The 21114-nt window shown below is 39.3% G+C and overlaps 1 protein-coding gene across 3 annotated transcripts in view; it reads left to right on the top strand.

The window, feature by feature from the left end:
- Positions 1-21114, top strand: part of RBL2 (RB transcriptional corepressor like 2) — a 56700-nt gene that overhangs the window by 31597 nt on the left and 3989 nt on the right. For all 3 annotated transcript variants that reach the window (XM_030797026.1, XM_030797022.1, XM_030797032.1), the window contains 9 exons: positions 3-167; positions 1624-1735; positions 4474-4743; positions 4946-5226; positions 5310-5486; positions 12628-12699; positions 13355-13460; positions 14050-14255; positions 15141-15305. In XM_030797026.1, coding sequence (XP_030652886.1) covers positions 3-167; positions 1624-1735; positions 4474-4743; positions 4946-5226; positions 5310-5486; positions 12628-12699; positions 13355-13460; positions 14050-14255; positions 15141-15305 — 1554 coding nt within the window. The remainder of the gene's footprint in view (positions 1-2; positions 168-1623; positions 1736-4473; positions 4744-4945; positions 5227-5309; positions 5487-12627; positions 12700-13354; positions 13461-14049; positions 14256-15140; positions 15306-21114) is intronic.

Genomic DNA, 21114 nt, shown 5'->3' with positions numbered 1-21114 from the left:
AGGTGATAGAAGTATTCATTAGAGCAGAAGATGGCCTTTGTAGAGAGGTGGTAAAACACCTTAATCAGATTGAAGAACAGATCTTAGATCATTTGGCATGGAAACCAGAGTCTCCACTCTGGGAAAAAATTAGAGACAATGAAAACAGAGTTCCTACATGTGAAGAGGTTTGTGAAAATAACATCTTTTTGTGAGAAGAATACATCTATCTAATCTATTAATAATCCTTTTGGGGATGGGAGGGTGGCAATTGGGTTTAATATGTTATAATTACACCTTGTTATGAGAAAAACCTTGGACTGTAACGTCCCTCTCTACCCACAAATTGGGAAGGTGCCAAGAGACCAAAGAATGACTCAGACAAGTCCAGCTTGGCAAGTAGATACGTTTATTAAGACTTACATATGGAGGAGGCAGAGGTGGTGGGGAAAAATAGAAGACTTATATACAGGGTACTCCTAGGTAGCAGCAGGACAGTTCTAGAGATCCTCACCACCTCCCATCGCTAAGCTGCTTTTAAGCTAATTTTCTGGCTCTTTGTCTACTATGTATGTGCACGATGGGACTGTTTTCCTTGGTAGTTTCTCAGATCTTCTCTGGGATGTTGGGGTTCTCAGGGATACCTGTTCCTTGGCTGGGCACCATGGCCTTGGCTCACTGCCCAGCCTTCAGGGTTTAGGCAGCAGACATACACCCTTAAGTAAGGTAGGTGACCTGTCACACTTCACCCCATGTCAAAGAGGAAACGAGTCATAATTTGTGGTTGGCCTAAGATTTTGGTGACAGAGTAAAAACTCAGTGTTCTTTCTTGATTTCTTTATCAAGTTTCTTTCCCATACAGCAGTGGTCGAACCTTTTTGGCACCAAGGACCAGTTTCATGGAAGACAATTTTTCCATGGACAGGGTTGGGGGTGGGGGAGATTTTGGGATGATTCAACTGCCTTACATTTATTGCACACTTTATTTCTATTATTATTACATGGTAATATATAATGAAATAATTATACAACTCACCAAAATGTAGAGTCAGTGGGAGCCCTGAGCTTGTTTTCCTGCAACTAGATGGTCCCATCTGGGGGTGGTGGGAGACAGTGACAGATCAGCAGGCATTAGATTCTCATAAGGAGCATGCAATCTAGATCCCTTATGTGTGCAGTTCACAATAGGGTTCACACTCCTGTGAGAATCTAATGCCACCACTAATATGACAGGAGGCCAGCACAGGCAGCAATGTGAGCAATGGGGAGCAGCTGTAAATACAGATGAAGCTTTGCTCACATGCTCACTCGCCTGCTGCTCACCTCCTGCTATGTTGCCCAGTTCCTAACAGGGTCCGTGGCCCAGGGGTTGGGGACCCCTGCTTTAGAGTGGTTGATATTCAAACTCTCCAAACCAGTAATGAAGTTTGACTCGTATTTAGTATCCAATTACAAGGTTTTGAATTTTTTGACTGCCAAAAGTTTTTTTTTTTTTTTTAACTTTATTATGAAAATGGGAAAGACAGCTGATTTTATTTAGATGGAATAATTGTTAAGATACTTTTTCTGCCTTAGATTACTATTGTATTTCTAATTAAAGTGCTTTTTTGGATACTGGCGTTCTGTGTAACCAATTCTTCATAGGTCATGCCACCTCAGAACCTGGAAAGGGCAGATGAAATTTGCATTGCTGGCTCCCCTTTGACTCCCAGAAGGGTGACTGAAGTTCGTGCTGATACTGGAGGACTTGGAAGGAGTAAGTTTAAAATACTAGGAGAATATTTTGGGGCTTACTATCTGGAAATTTAAATTTCATCTAACCCTACGAGTGAAGTTAATAGGGTATACATAGAAGAAAATATTCCATGCATTTTTGTGCCACATGGTCACTTAGAAGAAGGGCCTTTAAAGACTATTTAAGAACACAGGAAAATGCATGATATAACAGGTAACTTTTAAAAAGGATAGACTGCTATATTTATTTATTTATTTTTTGAAACAGAGTCTTGCTGTGCCAGTCAAGCTGGAGTGCAGTGGCCCAGTCCCAGCTCACTGCAACCTCCGCCTGCCGGGTTCAATTGATTCTCATGCCTCAGCCTCCTGAGTAGCTGGGACTACAGGCATGCGCCACCATGCCTAGCTAATTTTTGTATTTTTAGTAGAGAAGAGGTTTTGCCATATTGGCCAGGCTGGCCTCGAACTCCTGACCTCAAGTGACCCGCCTACCTCGTTCTCCCAAAGTGCTGGAATTACAAGCATGAGGCACTGCGCCCGGCCGACTGCTGTATATTTAATATGATCCCTATTTTTAAAGTGTATGTTTATTTATAAGCATACAAAATAGTGGAAATGGGAAAAACCAAACTGTTAAGATCATTGTTGGGTGATAGAATTACTGGTGATTTCTGTAAAATTTTTAAGGCAAATACGTATTACTTTTAAAATCAGGAGAAATAGAAAAGCCTTCTTAAAGATAGAGCTGCACGATCCAGTTAGGTATAGACAAGCCAGTGAGTTAAGACAACTGAGTATGTTCCACTTTGTTGAGCTGTGCTACCCTAGTTAATGTGACATTAGTGCTGGCCCAAGAAATACAGAAAAGGGCAGTTTTGCTATCCATCTGGTTTATATTTTTTAGGCAGCTGCTTAGAAGATCTGCAAGGTGAAAGGTTTTAGTTTACATACGTGAGATAGAACTACTTTTTAAAGAGCAATTCAGTAAATTCAGAGAGTTCTAAATCGTTGGATCCAATTAAAAGAATATTCTTATTTCTAGATCAGTTTTATAATGTAATTGATAAGAACTGGCTATAGAAGAAATACCAGTTTTAAAGTCAGGAATCACTCTAGGCTGGGCATGGTGGCTCATGCCTGTAACCCCAGGACTGTGGGAGACCTAGTGGGGAGGATTGCTTGAGCCCAGGAGTTCAATACCATCCTGGGCAACATAGCAAGATGCCATCTCTACCCCCCCCCCCAAAAAAAATCACTCTAAGTGTATACTTAATACACATGGATAATCCTTATGAAAAGTCCTCATTTTTGAAAGATCTGACAGCTGGTCTTTCTTAGTCTATTTTTGTAGAATTTTCCCTTCCCTAATCTACAGATTAGGAAGACTTGACTTTAAACTTCATTTTCTTTGTACTTATCACTTCTCAGTTTTCCTGAGATCTCTTGATATTTTATGAGAAAAAATGATCATAATCTATTCTGATTCTGCTGCTTTGTACCAAATACAAATCTAGTAAGTTTATTTACTTTTGTATCATCTGGAAGTAGAAATGTTAAGCCACAGTTTGTTAGGATTTGCTCCTATCAGTACTTCTTACAAACTTCCTACGTATATTTTAAATTTTAAAAACACTCTGATGCACAGCTCTTAGAAGTGGACACAGAAGAAGGAAGAAATGCTTCTCAAAAATTCAGACATTGGTGTGAATACTTAAAAATAGACTAAGCCATAATGAGTTGTGTACCACTGAATCATACACTTAAAAATGGTTGAATGGTAAATTTTGTTATATATATATATAACCACAATTTTAAAAAACTAGCCTGTAATACCAGCACTTTGGGAGGCCAAGGCAAGTGGATCACCTGAGGTCAGCAGTTAGAGACTAGCCTGGCCAACATGGTGAAACCCCATCTCTACTAAAAATACACAAATCAGTCATGCCTGGTGGCATATGCCTCTAATCCCAGTTACTCAGGAGGCTGAGGCACAAGAATCACTTAAACCCAGGAGGCAGAGGTTGTAGAGAGCCGAGATCAGGCTACTGCACTCCAGCCTGGGTGATAGAGTAAGACTCTGTCTCAAAAAATAAAAAAAAATAGTAACCATTTGCCCCAAACCATTGAATTGTATAATTTAAGTAGATGAAATTTATGGTATATAAACTGTTTTTAAAAAATCAATTATGCTTAACTGAATCCAAATCATGCATGTCCACCTTGCTTAAGAACATTATTGAGTTTTAATAACTTTTTTATATGTGGAAAAAGAGATCAAAATTGATCAAAATTGCTCCTAGATGACATACTACCAATCATGTCCCCTTATCAAGTAGTGGCTCTGTAGTAAAATCACATCTTACATGAGTGGTAGGTAGAAAATGGATATGATAGAAAATATTATAGAAAAATATAATATAGAAAAATAGGGTAATTCCTTAAATTGCCCCTAAATCATGAAGGTTCTTAGTAGTGGAAGACAGAGTTGGGTCTGATTTGGGAAAGGGGGAATGGAGAAAGGAACACTGCAAGACAAAAAATTCCGTTTTAAAATTGTGCTCTCAGTAGTGTTCACTGAACACTAATGAAAATTCACTAATGAATACAGGTAAGATATGACTTCTGTAATTCTTGTTTGCTTTTTGAATTATGACATATTTCAAACACTGTAGTTATTTTTTTAACATAACAGCCCTTGGACAGAAGTCAGATCTGAGTCTCCTTGAGTTAAATGCTTTGTTTGATTTGTTTTGACCCTAGGCATAACATCTCCAACCACATTATACGATAGGTACAGCTCCCCACCAGCCAGCACTACCAGAAGGCGGCTATTTGTTGAGAATGATAGCCCCTCTGATGGAGGGACACCTGGGCGCATGCCCCCACAGCCCGTAGTCAATGCTGTCCCTGTGCAGAATGTATCTGGGGAGACTGTTTCTGTCACACCAGTTCCTGGACAGACTTTGGTCACCATGGCAACCGCCACTGTCACAGCCAACAATGGGCAAACAGTAACCATTCCTGTGCAAGGTAAGGAAGGCAGAGTTGGATATTGAGTTCCTTCTCTGTGGCATGTATTGAAAAAGTTACCCAGGGTTTGGCTAGAGTGACATAGGGGACAGAGGAGTGATGGGGAGAGAGGGTTTGGGAGAGGAGAAATTGTAAACCTCTGCCCGGAGAACCTCTTATTATCAACATTTTCTTCATGCTTTTTTTCTCTGTCACAAACTAGGTATTGCCAATGAAAATGGAGGGATAACATTCTTCCCTGTCCAAGTCAATGTTGGGGGGCAGGCACAAGCTGTGACAGGCTCCATCCAGCCCCTCAGTGCTCAGGCCCTGGCTGGAAGTCTGAGCTCTCAACAGGTGACAGGAACAACTTTGCAAGTCCCTGGTCAAGTGGCCATTCAACAGATTTCCCCAGGTGGCCAGCAGCAGAAGCAAGGCCAGTCTGTAACCAGCAGTAGTAATAGACCCAGGAAGACCAGCTCTTTATCGCTTTTCTTTAGAAAGGTAATTTTTCACATACCCTTATCAGAGCATGAGCTTGGGAAATACAAGTGTTAAAGTTTGAAATGTTTTTGTTTATCTCCTAGGTATACCATTTAGCAGCTGTCCGCCTTCGGGATCTCTGTGCTAAACTAGATATTTCAGATGAACTGAGGAAAAAAATCTGGACTTGCTTTGAATTCTCCATAATTCAGTGTCCTGAACTTATGATGGACAGACATCTGGACCAGTTATTAATGTGTGCCATTTATGTGATGGCAAAGGTGAGTACCATTTGGAATTGTAAAGGCAAAGATAGGTCTTCATTACTGAGAACATTTTTTAACCGCTTTCTTGAGATACAATTTACATGCTCTATAATTCATCTATTTAAAATGCACAACTAAATGGGTCTTAGTATATTCACAGATATGTGCAATACTCACCACAATTTTAGAACATAATATTCCATTGTATGGTTATACGAGAGTATTTTTATCCATTTATTAGCTAATGTATATTTTAGTTGTTTCTACTTTTGGCATATATGCATAATACTGCTATTAGCATTTGTGTTTGGGTTTTTGTATAGACATGTATTTTCATTTCTCTAGGGTATATACCTAGGAATGGGCTGCTGGGTCATACATTAACTATGTTTTAACTATTTAGGGAATTGCCAGATTGTTTCCCAAAGTACTGTACCATTTTATACTTACACAGCAGTATAATAAAGATTTTAGTTTCTCCACTTTCTCATTAACACTTACTATCTTACTTTATTTAAATAACTTATTGAGGAGAAATTCACATAACATAAAATTAACTGGGTTTTTTTTTTGAGATATTGTTTCACTCTTGTCACCCAGGCTGGAGTGCAGTGGTACATCTCAGCTCACTGCAACCTCTGCCTCCCAGGTTCAAGCGATTCTCCTGTCGTAGCCTCCCGAGCAGCTGGGATTACAGCCATGTGCCACCATGCCTGGCTAATTTTTTGCATTTTTAGTAGAGATGGGGTTTGACCATGTTGGCCAGGCAGGTCTCAAACTCCTAACCTCAGGTGATCTGCCCGCCTCGGCCTCCCAAAGTGCTGGGATTACAGGCATGAGCCACTGGGCCCAGCCAAATTAACTACTTTAAATTGAACAATTTAGGAGCATTTAGCACATTTACAGTACTGAGTGTAATAAATGGTTGTATACTCACCACCTCTATCTAGTTCCAGAGCATTTCCGTTCCTGCAAAGTAAAACTCCTTTCCTATTAAGTAGTTTCTCCCCATTCTACCTCCTACAGCACCTGGCAACCAGCAGTTGGCATTCTGGCTGTATGGATTTATCTGTTCTTAATCGTTTATAGAAATGGTACAATATGTGACCTCTTGTGTATGGCTCCTTTTACTTAGGATAATATTTTCAAGGTTTATTCATGTTGCAGCATATATCAGTACTTCATTCCTTTTTATGACTGAATGATATTCCATTGTATGGATAGGCACAATTTTTTTCTCCACTCATACACTGATGGATATTCGGCTGTTTCCACTTGTTGGCTATAGTGAATAGCGCTGTTGAGAACAGGTATATCATGTATCTGTTTGAGTGCCCGTTTTCAGTCCTTTTGAGTTTATTCCTAGGAGTGGAACTGCAGGGTCATATGGTGATACTATGTTTAACTTTTGAAGAACGACCATACCGTTTTCCATAGAAGCTGCACCATTTGATGTTGCTACCAGTAATGCACAAGAGTTCCAGTTTCTCCACATCCTTGCCAACTTATTATTTTTATTATAGCCATCTTAGCAGGTATTGGGTGATATATCATTGTGGTTTTGATTTTCATTTGCCTGATAACTAAGGATGTCAAGCATCTTTTCATTGCTTACTGGCCATTTTTATATCTTATTTGGAGAAATATCTTTAAATCCTTTGCCCATTTTAAAATTGTGTTATTATTCAGTTGTTGGAGTTCTTTATTTTGGATACAACTACCTTCTCAGATGTATGATTTGCCAATATTTTCTCCCATTCGATGTATCTTTTCACTTACTCGATAGTATCATTTGAAGCATAAAAGTTTTTAATTTTGATGAAGTCCAGTTACCTGTTTTTTGGTTTGTTACTTGCACTTTGGGTGTCCTAAGAATCTGTTGCCAAACCCAAGGTCACAAAGATTTATCCCTGTGTTTTCTTTTGATTTTTATAGTTTCATCTCATAGTTAGGTCTTTGATCAATTTTGAGTAATTTTTGTGTATGGTATAAGGTAGCAGTCCATTTCCATTCTGATTATGTGACTGTGCAGTTGTCTCAGCACCATTGTTGAAAAGAAGATTTTTTTCCTCACTGAATGGCCTCGGTACCCTCCTTGCAAATCAGTTGACCGCTGACAACATGTGGGTTTATTTCTGAACTCTGAATTCTATTCCACTGGACTACATGCCTATCCTTATGCAATACCATATTCTCTAGATTAGAGAGTTGCTTTCTTATAAGTTTTGAAATGGGGAAATATGAGTGCTCCTACTTTTTTTTTCTTTTCAAGATTATTTTCGAAGTCCCTTGAAAAATGAATTTTAGAATCAAATTATCAGTTTCACAAAGGAATCAGCTTAGGATTCTGATAGGGTTGCACTGAATCTGTAGATCCATTTGGGGATTATTGCCATCTTAACAATTTTATGTCTTCTGATCCATGAACATAGGATGTTTTTCCATTTATTTAGATCTTCAGTTTTTTTTAACAATGTTTTGTACTTTTCAGAGTATGTTTGCAATTCTTTTGTTAAATTTATTCCTATTCTTATTGATGCTATTCCCAAGTGTAGTTGTTTCATTGTTAACGTGTTCATTGCAAGTGTATAGAAAAACATTTTTGTATATTGATCTAGTATCCAGCAACCTTGCTGAAGTTATTAGTTCTAATAGTTTTCTAGTAGATTCCTTAGGATTACTATGTAGGAAATCATGTAATCTGCTTATAATTTTACTTCTTGTCCAAACTGGATGCCTTTTATTTCTTTTTCTTTCCTAATTATCTTGCTAGAACCTCCAGTATAGTTGAACAGACCTGTCGAAAGCAGAAATCCTTGTCTTAATCTTAGGTGGAAAGCATCTAGTTTTTCACTATTAAAGTATGATATTAGTTATGGTTTTTTTCATAGATGCCCTTTATCAGGTTGAGGAAGGTCCTTCTTTTCCTAGTTCATTGAGTGTTTTTTTTTATCATGAAAGGGCATTAGATTTTGTCAAATACTTGTGTGTCCATTGAGATGATCGTGTTTTTTTTTTTTATTCTATTAATATAGTATATTACACTGATTAATCTTCCTATGTTAAACCAGCCTTGCATTTCTGGTGTAAATCCCTCTCAGTCATGGTATATAATTCTTTTTTTTTTTTTTTTTTGAGACGGAGTCTCGCTCTGTCACCCAGGCTGGAGTGCAGTGGCGCGATCTTGGCTCACTGCAAGCTCCGCCTCCCGGGTTCACGCCATTCTCCTGCCTTAGCCTCTCTGAGTAGCTGGGACTACAGGCGCCCGCCACCACGCCTGGCTAATTTTTTTTTTGTATTTTTTAGTAGAGACGGGATTTCACTGTGGTCTCAATTTCCTGACCTCGTGATCCGCCCACCTCGGCCTCCCAAAGTGCTGGGATTACAAGCGTGAGCCACCGCGCCCGGCCCATGGTGTATAATTCTTATTTTTTTCTTTTCTTTGAGACAGTGTCTTGCTCTGTTACCCAGGCTAGAGTGCAGTGGTGAGATCATAGCTCACTAGAAGCAGTCCTCCCACCTTCATCTCCTGAGTAGCTGGGACTACAGGCACATGCTGCCATGCCTGGCTAATTTTTTAAATTTTTTGTAGACAGGGTCTACCATGTTGCCCAGGCTGGTCTCGAACTCCTAAGCTCAAGCAGTCCTCATGCCTCAGCCTCCCAATGTGTTGGGATTATAGGCGTGAGCCACTGCACCCGGCTGCTGTAATTCATTCATTCATTCATTTATTTATTTATTTATTTATTTATTTATTTATTTATTTTGAGATGGAATTTCGCTCGTTGCCCAGGCTGGAGTGCAGTGGCGCAATCTTGGCTCACTGCAACCTCCGCCTCCCAAGTTCAAGCAATTCTCCTGCCTTAGCCTCCCAGGTAGCTGGGATTACAGGCATGTGCCACCACCCCTGGCTAATTTTGTATTTTCAGTAGAGACGGGGTTTCTCCATATTGGTCAGGCTGGTCTCAAACTCCCAACCTCAGGTGATCCACCTGCCTCGGCCTCCCAAAGTGCTGGGATTATAGGCGTGAGCCATGGTGCACAGCCTATAATTCTTCTTATATGTTGCTAGGTTTGGTTTGCTAACAGTTTGTTGAGGAATTTTTTTTCAATTAAAAAAATTATTTATTTTTTCAAGTTTCCACATGCAGCAGTGATTGCTGAGGAATTTTATCTTTATGCATAAGAGGCATTGGTCTGTAGTTTTGTTGTGGCTTTGTCTGGTTTTATTACCAGGGTAATACTGGTCTCATAGAATTGAGTAGGAAGTATTCTCTCCTCTTCTATATGTCGGTATTATATTTTTTTCCTTTTCCTTTTTTTTTTTTTTAATTTACAGCTGCCTGAAAGACCTATGGACATGAGCTTCTTGGTATTAATATTTTTTTTTTGAGACGGAGTCATGCTCTGTCACCCAGGCTGGAGTGCAGTGGTGCGATCTCGGCTCACTGCAAGCTCCGCCTTCCAGGTTCACGCCATTCTCCTGCCTCAGCCTCTCCAAGTAGCTGGGACTACAGGCGCCCGCCACCACGCCCGGCTAGTTTTTTGTATTTTTAGTAGAGATGGGGTTTCACTGTGGTCTCGATCTCCTGACCTCATGATCCGCCTGCCTCAGCCTCCCAAAGTGCTGGGATTACAAGCGTGAGCCACCATGCCCGGCCCGGTATTAATGTTTTAAAGTTTGGTAGAATTCAGCAGCAAAGCTGTTGAGACCAGAGATTTTCCTTGTGGGAAGTTTGTTGATGAATAATTCCGTCTCTTTGTTATAGGTCTATTCAGATCATCTGTTTCTTCTAGAATTAGTTCTGGTAGTGTACGTCTTTCTAAGAATTTGTCTGCTTCCTCTGGGCTAAATTGTTGGCAAATAATTATAATATTTCCTTCTGTTCTTTTTCATTCTTTAAGGTCAGTAGTAATGCCCTTTTCCTTTTATGATTGTAGTTTTCATTTTGTTTTGGTTTTTGAGACAGAGTCTCACTCTGTTGTCCAGGCTGGAATACAGGGGCATGATCTTGGCTTACTGAAACCTTGGCCTCCTGGTTTCCAGCGATTCTTGTGCCTCAGCCTCCTGAGTAGCTGGGACTGCAGGCCTGTGCCACCTCGCCCAGCTAGTTTTTGTATTTTTAGTAGAGATGAAATTTCCCCATGTTGCCCAGGCTGGTCTCGAACTCCTGGCCTCAAGCGATCCATCCACCTTGGCCTCCCAAAGTGCTGGGATTACAGGCATGAGCCACCGTGCCCTGCTCTTTGTAGTAGTTTGAGTCTCCTCCCTTTTGTTCTTGGTCTAGCTAAAGGTTTGTCAATTTTCTTGATCTTTTTCTTTTAAAAACCAGCTTTTTGGTTTCATTTTCATTTTAAGACTGAGTCTCGTTCTGTCGCCCAGGCTACAGAGCAGTGGTGCAATCTCAACTCACTGTAACCTCTGCCTCCCGGGCTCAAATGATCCTTCTGCCTCAGCCTCCCATGTAGCTGGGCGTACAGGGTACAGGCATGTGCCACCATGCCTGGCTGATTTTTGTATTTTTTTGTAGAGACGGGGTTTTGCCATGTTGCCCAGGCTGGTGTTGAACTCCTGGCCTCAAGCAGTTCACTTGCCTCAGCCTCCCAAAATGTTGGGATTACAGGTGTAGCCACTACGCCCAGCCTATTTATGTTTCTCTTATTCATTCCTGTGTATGTGAGTTGCCATGTGGAGTAATTTCCTTTGCTCAATATGGCTTTGCTCCTGTCTACCTCCTTTGTACTATTTTTGGCAAATATATTACATTTTTGTATGTTACGGGTACATTATGTATATATATTATTTTATACAGTTGATTTTTTAATCAGTTAAGAAAGAAGAAATATGCAGTTATACTGTATTTATGATTACATAATTATCTTTACCAGTGCTCTTGGCTTTCTTCATGTATAGTGTTGTCCAGGGGCATTTGCTTTTGGCTTCTAGAATTTTGTGTAGTATTTCTTGTAAGGGGTTTGCTAGCACCAAATTCTGTTTTTGTTTATCTGAGAGTATATTTATTTCACCTTTATTTCTGAAAGATAACTTGCAAAAATTTTGAATATTGATATTTCACAGATAAAAATCTTGAGTAACTTTTTAATACTGGATTCTTAGTTTAATATTTTTTCTTTCATCACTTTGAATGTTATCCCACTGCCTCCTGGCCTCTGTAGTTTCTGATTAGAAGTCAAATTTTATTTTATTGGGGTTTCCCTGTAACTGAAAAGTTGTTTTTCTCTTGATGCTTTCAATATTTTCTCTTTCTTTGGCTTTGAACATTTTTACTGTGATATATCTGGGTATGGATGAGTTTATCCTACTTGGAAGTCACTGAATGTCCTGGATATGTAATTTAATATATTTGGGAAGTTTTCAGTATTTCTTTGAACATTTTTTTCTGCTTCTCTCCTCTCCTGATTCTCCCATTACACGTATGTTGATTTCCTTAATGGTGTGCCACATTTCTCTGAGGCTGTTTTTCTTCATTCTTTCTCTGTTCCTCAGATCACATGATCTCTTTCTTCATGTTTGCTAATCCTTTTTTTTTTTTTTTTTTTTTTGCTAGTTCAAATCTATTTTCCCTAGCTTCTAGTGAATTTTTCATTTCAGTTACTGTACTTTTCTACTCCAAGTCTTTTTTTGAGAGAGAGTCTTGCTCTGTCGCCCAGGCTGTACAGTGGCTCAATCTCAGCTCACTGCAACCTCCATCTCCCAGGTTCAAGTGATTCTCCTGCCTCAGCCTCCCCAGTAGCTGGGATTACAGGCATGTGCCACCACTCCCGGCTAATTTTTGTATTTTTAGTAGATACTGGGTTTCACCATGATGGCCAGGCTGGTCTTGAACTCCTGACTTCAAGTGATCCACCCTCCTCAGCCTCCCAAAGTGCTGGGATTACAGGTGTGAACCACCACACCCGGCCTCTAAGTCTTGATTCACATACTATAGACTCCTATTGTTCTTATTGAAATTTAATAGATATTCTTGAATCGATGTCTCTTCATTTGCTGTATGCCGTTAATACCATTTCCAGAGACTTTAAATAGCTTTTATATAATTTTCACCCCTTTTACTGGGCAGCAGGTTTACAGAGCTCCGCACACTATTATGGTGGAAGTTGCTATCTCTCTCAGAGCACTCTTATTGTTTGCCAGGTCACAAAAGAAGATAAGTCCTTCCAGAACATTATGCGCTGTTATAGGACTCAGCCACAGGCCCGGAGCCAGGTAACTACATTTTCTCTATGGGCTGAAAATAAAGCTTAAAGTCTGTGATGAATACAAAAAATTAACCATAGTTGACTCTGTGGCCTTTTTTCCAAGATAAACACCCGGGACTCTACTTAAGGGAAGTTTCTACTTTAATCTTTATTCTTGATGTCACATGTTGATTAAGTTCTCTTTTCCTCAAAAGGCAACAATGTTAAATATTTGATTGCCTTCTTAATTCAGAAAAATCACCAGATAGGAATTAAGAAGTTACTTGGTTTCTATGTCACCTTTCATTCTGGTTTAGTAAACATAGTGTAGGTTTAACCAAGAGAATGTCACATGGAAATTTAAAACCCACTTTGCCTTTATTACCATTCATCTCTGAGAGGCAAATCGGCCAGATCTGTGTATCTTACTTAGAATGACTTGACTTTATAGTTGGGTGCTGTTAACTGCAGTGTAGTACTGCAGGTAGTACTTGGCATGTGATGCTAGACGGGCTCTGATTGAATCCTGGATCTGTTATAATTTATGTTTCTCAACCTCTTCTGAGGACAACTATTGCTACACAGGTTATTGTGAAAAGCAAGTAACATACGTCAAGGTCCTATCACCAAGGGTGTGCTCAACAAATACTAGTTTACGTCTCCTTCTCATTGTTTCTCTAAAGGTGTATAGAAGTGTTTTGATAAAAGGGAAAAGAAAAAGAAGAAATTCTGGCAGCAGTGATAGCAGAAGCCATCAGAATTCTCCAACAGAACTAAACAAAGATAGAAGTAAGTGGGATCTTTGTGAACTACAAGACAAAATTAGGAGCTTTTCTTACTTTTTAAGCCTTGAAGAAGTAACTAAGCATTTCTAAATGAAATAACTGTAGAAACTATGGAAGTGTTTTATAGGCAAAGGTTTAATGGATCAGTAAACCATATTCTAGGTGGCAAAACTGTCCATTCCATAGTTTTGGGGCACATATTACGTAACATTTTTCTCCAGGAGAATTAGAGCTTTCAGGGAGGAATCTGCTTGCCTGAGTTCCAGAAAGGTCTGATATGTCAATTGGAACCATGGTATGGAAATACCATCCCCTACCTGTTGCCTTGTACCACTTAGTACAGGGCTTAGGTCCTAGAAAATTTGGTGTAACTTATTAATGGACACTACTCAGAAAGCCCTTGCTATGGTTATGGCATAGGATAAAGTTAATATCCTAGCTGAGCTTTGCTTTTTGGTGTGAAGAACAGAGTGCCTATTCACTGTTATTAGCAAGTAGTGCAGGTAGCTGTTCCCTTTCTCCTACTTTTTAAAAATTAAAACAGTCTATATTAGCAGCCTTTGTATTGACACCCTTTGTTCTCCTGGCTGCAGCCAGTAGAGACTCCAGTCCAGTCATGAGGTCAAGCAGCACCTTGCCAGTTCCACAGCCCAGCAGTGCTCCTCCTACACCTACTCGCCTCACAGGTGCCAACAGTGACATGGAAGAAGAGGAGAGGGGAGATCTCATTCAGTTCTACAACAACATCTACATCAAACAGATTAAGACATTTGCCATGAAGTACTCACAGGCAAATGTAGTAAGTATGACAGGGATTATTTCATACTTTTTTCACTCATGAGCATTGAGGAGTCATTTATGACTTATATATGGACCATTCACCTGGTCTGTATATAAACTAGTTTTGGCCAGGTGTGATGGCTCACACCTGTAATCCCAGCACTTTAGGAGGCTGAGGCGGGCAGATCACTTGAGGTCAGGAGTTCAAGACGAGCCTGGCCAATGTGGTAAAACCCAGTCTCTACTAAAAATACAAAAATGAGCCAGGTGTGGTGGCACATGTGTAATCCCAGCTACTCTGGGGGCTGAGGCAGGAGAATTGTTTGAACATGGGAGGCGGTGGTTGCAGTGAGCTGAGATTGCGCCACTGCACTCCAGCTTGGGTGACAGAACAAGACTCCGTCTTATAAATAAATAAGCTAGTTTTACAAATAATTCTATTAAGTAAAACTGAGGAGGTCTGTAATTTACCTAACCAATGTAAGTTCTACTGTTGTTAAGCATTAAACAAGAGTAAGATTGTATTTGGAGTCCCTACAAAGTATAGTAGTACAAGAGACAGGCTACATGGGTTCAAATTTTCCAGTACTTAACAGTGGTGGTAACCTTGCAAATCATTAAATTTTCTCCGTACCTCATTTCCTCATATATAAAATGGGAATATAACTTGTTCCTAGCATATGGGGTTGTTGTAAAGGATGAAATGACTGGCACAAACTAAGCACTTAAGGTTTGCTATTAGAATATTTTTCTTTAGGTTAAGTTATTGCTAATACATCACTCTATCATTCATAAAACTACTGGTTTAGCACACCTCTTCACTCAATAATCATTTTCAATAAAAATACCTGATGAAAATTTTTTTTCTTAGAATTACTGATTTTTTTTTTTTTTTTTTTAACAGATGGATGCTCCTCCACTCTCTCCCTATCCATTTGTAAGAACAGGCTCCCCTCGCCGAATACAGTTGTCTCAAAATCATCCTGTCTACATTTCCCCACATAAAAATGAAACAATGCTTTCTCCTCGAGAAAAGATTTTCTATTACTTCAGCAACAGTCCTTCAAAGGTGAGCCTAACATCAATCTTGGCCTTTACCTATCCCAAAATGCTTCAGATACTAGAAACAGGGTTTGTGCTAAGCCTAGGCACTCATTAGAGTGATGAGAGCTGCCAGGGAGCAGTGATCAGTCAGTCCTCATGAAGCAAAACCTAGGGTTTGTTTTGGTTTTTTGCTTTTTTTGAGGGTGAGGGGATGGAATTTTAGGGTGGGAAACAGGGTAAGGGATTTGGATTTCTTTTTATTCCCTCTCCTATTTGTACATTTTGCTATAAACCTGAAGTTTGTGTTTATCCCATTTGTAACAATTTTCCACATTTGTTAGGGAAAGAAATTTTGGATTCCTTACCAAAGGCCTGTTTCTGGGACAGGCAGTGTCCTCAGGACTCTGGCTGATGGGAGAAGTTGACATTTTTGACACTGCAGTGGAATAGTCATATTAGCACAGATGTATGTGGCAACAGCCACCTCATTCTAAGAAGGGGAAGGAAGCTTGAGTCAGGCCTTAATGTTGAAAAGTCAGGGAGCTGCTGAGGTATGGAAGGGCATTCAGCAGGAAGCAGGTTAAAGGGAAGAAAACAGTGTCCTTGAGGCAGACAGTGATCCAAAGCTCGATTACGGGCATCCTGCTGTGTTAGCGAGTGGAACTGGATTGTGAAGGACCTTACATAATGAGATTTGTATTGATAAAGGTTGCTTAGAGGCTGGGCGTGGTGGTTCACACCTGTAATCCCAGCACTTTGGGAGGCCACAGTGGGCAGATCACCTGAGGTCAGGAGTTTAAGACCAGCCTAGTCAACACAGTGAAACCTCATCTCTATTAAAAATACAAAAATTAGCTGAGTGTGGTGGCATGTGCCTGTAATCCCAGCTACTTGGGAGGCTAAGGCAGGAAAATAGCTTGAACCCAGGAGGTGGAGGTTGCAGTGAGCAGAGATTGCGCCATTGCACTCCAGCCTGGGTGACAAAAGCGAAACTCTCAAAAAAAAAAAAAAAAAAAAAAAAAAAAAAAAAAAAAAAAAAGATTGCTTAGAAATACACATACATATATATGGCCTGAACTCTTCAAAAAAAGGTCAGTATCATAAGAAAATGGTAGAGGATGGGGAAGGTATCATAGAGGAGACTAGGGAGACATGACATCCAAATGCAATGCATGATTTTTGATCCTGCGTAGGAAAACGTTGCTATAAAGGACATTTTGAGGAAAATTTGAATGTGGCCTTCAGTGTATTTTTTTTTAAAAGTTTCTTTGGTGTTGATGATGCCTAGTAGATTATGTAGGAGACTGTGGTGAAAGTATTCAGAGGTAAAGTGTCCCAGTGTCTGCGGCTTACTTTCAAACGGGTTGGTTGCAATATATTTAGGTAGGGAGAGAGTGAAAGCAACTCTTAGACATTAATGATTGATAAGTGGGTGCTCAATGTACTATTTTTTTCAACTCTTTGTAGGCTTGCAATCTTTTAAAAAGTTGAGGAAAACAGTCCGGGCACAGTGCCTCACGCCTGTAATCCCAACATTTTGGCAGGCTGGGGTGGGAAGATGATTGCTTGAGGCCAGGAGTTGGAGACCTGCTTAGGCAACATAGCAAGACCCCATCCCTACAACAAATAAAAATTAGCTGAGCATGGTGCCATGCACCTATAGTCCGTCCTAGCTACTCAGGAGGCTGAGCCCAAGTTCAAGGCTGCAGTGAGCTATGGTCGTGCCACCACACTCCAGCCTGGGCAATAAAGTGAGAAACCCTGTCTCTTTGGAAAAAAAAGTTGAAGAAAACAAGTAAACAAGAACAGCAAAAAATCTGTTAGAAAATGTAATAATGGGCCAGGCGTGATGGCTCATGCCTGTAATCCCAGCACTTTGGGAGGCCGAGGTGGGTGAATCACCTGAGGTCAGGAGTTCAAGATCAGCTTGGCCAACATGGTGAAACCCCATCTCTACTAAAAGTACAAAAATTAGCCGAGCTTGGTGGCGGATGCCTGTAATCCCAGCTACTCAGAATCGCTTGAATCCTGGAGGCAAAGTCTGCAGTGAGCTGAGATCGTGCCATTGCACTCCAGCCTGGGGGACAAGAGCAAGACTCCGTCTCCAAAGAAAAACAGAAAATGTAATAATGGAGAAACTTTTCCTATCATAGTAAAAAAAAAAGGTGTAAAGGTGTCACGTGCTTTGGAATGAATTATAACTTTTGAAAACTGTAATAAATGAAGACATACCAGTGTTTCTGAATAAGAAGACCAAATATTTAAAAGATATACTTTCTCTGTTATATAGGCTTAGTCTAATTCCAGTGATATTCCTAGTAGGACTGGTTATGAAACCTGGAAACATAAATTGGCAGTAATAGCCCCAGAAAGCAAATGGAGTTGGAGGAAATGATTCTAACGGCTTAAATTAGACTGTCATCCTGTAACCTATAAATTCTAAATGGATTAACAGAGTTAAATGGAAAAAAAGAACAGAATAATATCAAGTAATAGACAAAGCAGATGAATTGGAATCATAATACCCAAAAGGCAGCTTAAAAAGGAGGAAAAAAGGAACATACAGGAAAATAGCATTTAAATGTAAATGGTCTAAATGTACCAATTAAAAGTTAGAATTTATCTGACTGGACAAAAAAGCAGGACCAAACTATATGTTGTTTGTAAGTTATATACTTTAAATATAAAAATGTATATCCATAAATGGAATATTACTTGGCAATAAAAAGGATGAAGTACTGATACATGCTACAATATGAATGGACCTTGAAAACATCGTTAAGTGAAAGAAGCCAGTCACAAAAGAGTACATGTTTTATGATTCCATTTATATGAGTTGTCCAGAATGGGCAAATATCATATCTAGAAGCAGAAAGGAGATTCGTCATTGCCAAGGGTTGTGGGGAATAGAGTTTCTGCTTATGGACAAGAAGTTTCTTTCTGGGGTGATGAAAGAATTCAAAAATAGAATGTGGTGATGACTGCTCTGGGAACTCTGGGAACATACTAAAAGCCATGGAACGGTACACTTCAAATGGCTGAATAATATGGTATAAGAATTATATCTCAATAAAGCTGGAAGGGTGGAAAAGGTTATACCATGCTACCACTCATCAAAAGAAAGTTGGAGTGGCTGTATTAATATCAGAGAAAGTAGATTTCAGAGCAAAAAATATTATCAGGACAAAGAGGGTCGTTTCCTATTATAAAGAGGACATATAACCCTAAATTTAAAAAAAAAAAAAACTGATAGGAGAGTTCAACATAATTGGTACAACAAATAGAGAAAATCAGTAAGGATACAGAAGATGTAGACATTATCAACTGACCGACATTTATAGAACACTAACAAGTCAAGTGCAAACAGAACATTTACCAACATAGACTACATTCTGGACCATAAAACAAGTCTCGATAAATGTTAAAGGGTTGAAATACTGTGTTTTCACTATCACAATGGCATTAAATCAGAAATCAATAAAAGAAAAGATACCTGGAAAATCCCCCAATTCTTGGAAACTATATATTTCTATTGGTTAAAGAAAGCACAAGAGAAATTAGAAAATATTTTGAACTAAAAATGAAAACCCAAAATATTAAAATTTGTGGGATGTAGCTAAAACAGTGCTAAGAGAGAAATACATATACCCATGTTACAAAAGAAAAAAGGTCTCCAATTAGTGACCTAAGATTTCAGCTTAAGAAAGTAGAAAAAGTGTAGGACTCACAGAAATGGAAAACTGGAAAGTAGAGAAAAACCAAGGCAAACAAAAGCTAGGTTTTTTGGGGGGCTGGGTGCCATGTCTCATGCCTGTAATCTCAGCACTTTGGGAGGCTGAGGCGGGTGGACTGCCTGAGCTCAGGAGTTCAAGACCAGCCTGGGTAACATGGCAAGACCTTGCCTCTACTTTAAAAAAAAAAATTTAACTGGGTGTGGTGCTGTACTGTGGTTCCAGCTACTCCGGAGGATAAGGTGGAAGGATGGCTTGAGCCCAGGTGGTTGAGGCTACAGTGAGCCATGCTCACATTACTACACTCCAGCCTGAGTGACAGAATGAGACCATCTCAAAAAAAAAAAAAACAAAAAAAACCACCTAGGTATTTTGGGAGATTATTTTAAACATTGATTCCTCTATGTACAGAATAATCAGGAAAAAGAAATGACACATTACTAGGATACATTAAAAGTATAATGAAAGATAAAGAACAACTTAATGCCAGCCAGATGTTGTGGCTCATGCCTATAATACCAGCACTTTGGGAGACCAAGGCAGAAGGATCCTCGAGCCCAGTAGTTCAAGACCAGCCTGGGCAACATAGCAAGACCTTGTCTCAAAAAAAAAAAAAAAAAGCCAGGTGTGGTGGGGTTGGTGAGGTGTACCTGTAGTCCCAGTTACTTGGGAGGCTGAGGTGGGAGGGTCACTAGAGGCTGCGCAGTCAAGGCTGCAGTGAGCTGTGATGGCACCCCTGCACTCCATCCTGGGCAACAGAGTGAGACCCTGTTTCAAAACTTTAATGCCAATAAATGTGACAATGCACATGAAATAGACAAATTCTTGAAAGATACAAACTAATAAAACTCAAGTAGTAGTAGTAGTCTCAGTAGCCCCTGTATCTACTAAAGAAATTAATTTGTGGTTTAAAAACCTCCTGTCAGAGAAAACCGTAGGCCCAGATGGCTTCATTGGTAAATGCTACCAAACATCTAAGGAAGAAATAATGCCAGTTCTATAGAAACTCTCCCAAAAAGTGAAGGTGATAAATCATCTTAGTGTTTGAAGGAAAGCATCTGACAAAATCCAACATTCATTAATGTAAAAACTCAAGGAACTTCCTCAGCTTGGTAAACATTTACCAAAAGCATCTACAGATATACTTAATGGTGACAGACTGAATGCCTTGCCCCTATGATCAAGAACAAGGCAACAATGTCCACTCTCACTACCCCGTTCAACATTGTAACTGGGAGTCCTAGCATGTGCAATAAGACAAGAAAAAGAAGCCATACAGCCTGAAATGTTTGCATAGAAAAATCACAAAGAATCCACAAAAAGCTACTAGAACTACTAAGGGAGGTTATGTGATCAATATACAAAAATCAAATGTATTTCTATATGCTAGCAGTGAACAATCAGAAGTAAAATAAAAAATTGAATACCGTAACATTTTAAAATTACTTAGGGGTAAGTATGATAAAAACTATGCAACACATATATCCTGAAAACTATAGAAGCTTGGTGAGAGAAATTAAAGCCTGAGAAAATACAGAAATATGTTCATGACAGTGAATGAAAATGATACCTTAGTTTCCAATTCATGGAAAATGAAACAGCAGTTTTCTCCCAATTGGTCTATAATTTCAAACCAATTTCAGTCAAAATCCAAACAGATTTATGTAAAAAATGATTCTAAAGTTTGTCATTTACAAGGCAAAGGAACTCAAATAGCTAAAATAATTCAAAGTTGGAGGATTCACACTAATTATGAAGGTACACAAAATATCTGTATTATACCACCACAGTAATCAAGACAGTAGTGTTGTTGGAAGTATAGACACAGAGATCAATAGAAGAGAACAGAGTCCTGAAATAGACAACACGTATATGGTAAACTGATTTTCAACAAAGGTGCAAAGGCAATTTGGTAGAGAAAGGATAGCCTTTTCAACAGATGGTGCTGGAACGATTGGATGTTCATGTAACAAAATAATAGTAAACTTATTCCCATACCCTGCACTATATACAAAAACTAAAAATGAACCACGGACATAAATGTAAAATCTCAAACTACAAAACCTCTAGAAGACAACAGAAAATCTTAGTGAACGTTTTATG

Source organism: Nomascus leucogenys, chromosome 2, assembly GCF_006542625.1.
Source record: "Nomascus leucogenys isolate Asia chromosome 2, Asia_NLE_v1, whole genome shotgun sequence".
Classification (NCBI taxonomy): domain Eukaryota; kingdom Metazoa; phylum Chordata; class Mammalia; order Primates; family Hylobatidae; genus Nomascus; species Nomascus leucogenys.
This window is presented reverse-complemented; position numbering and strand designations above follow the sequence as displayed.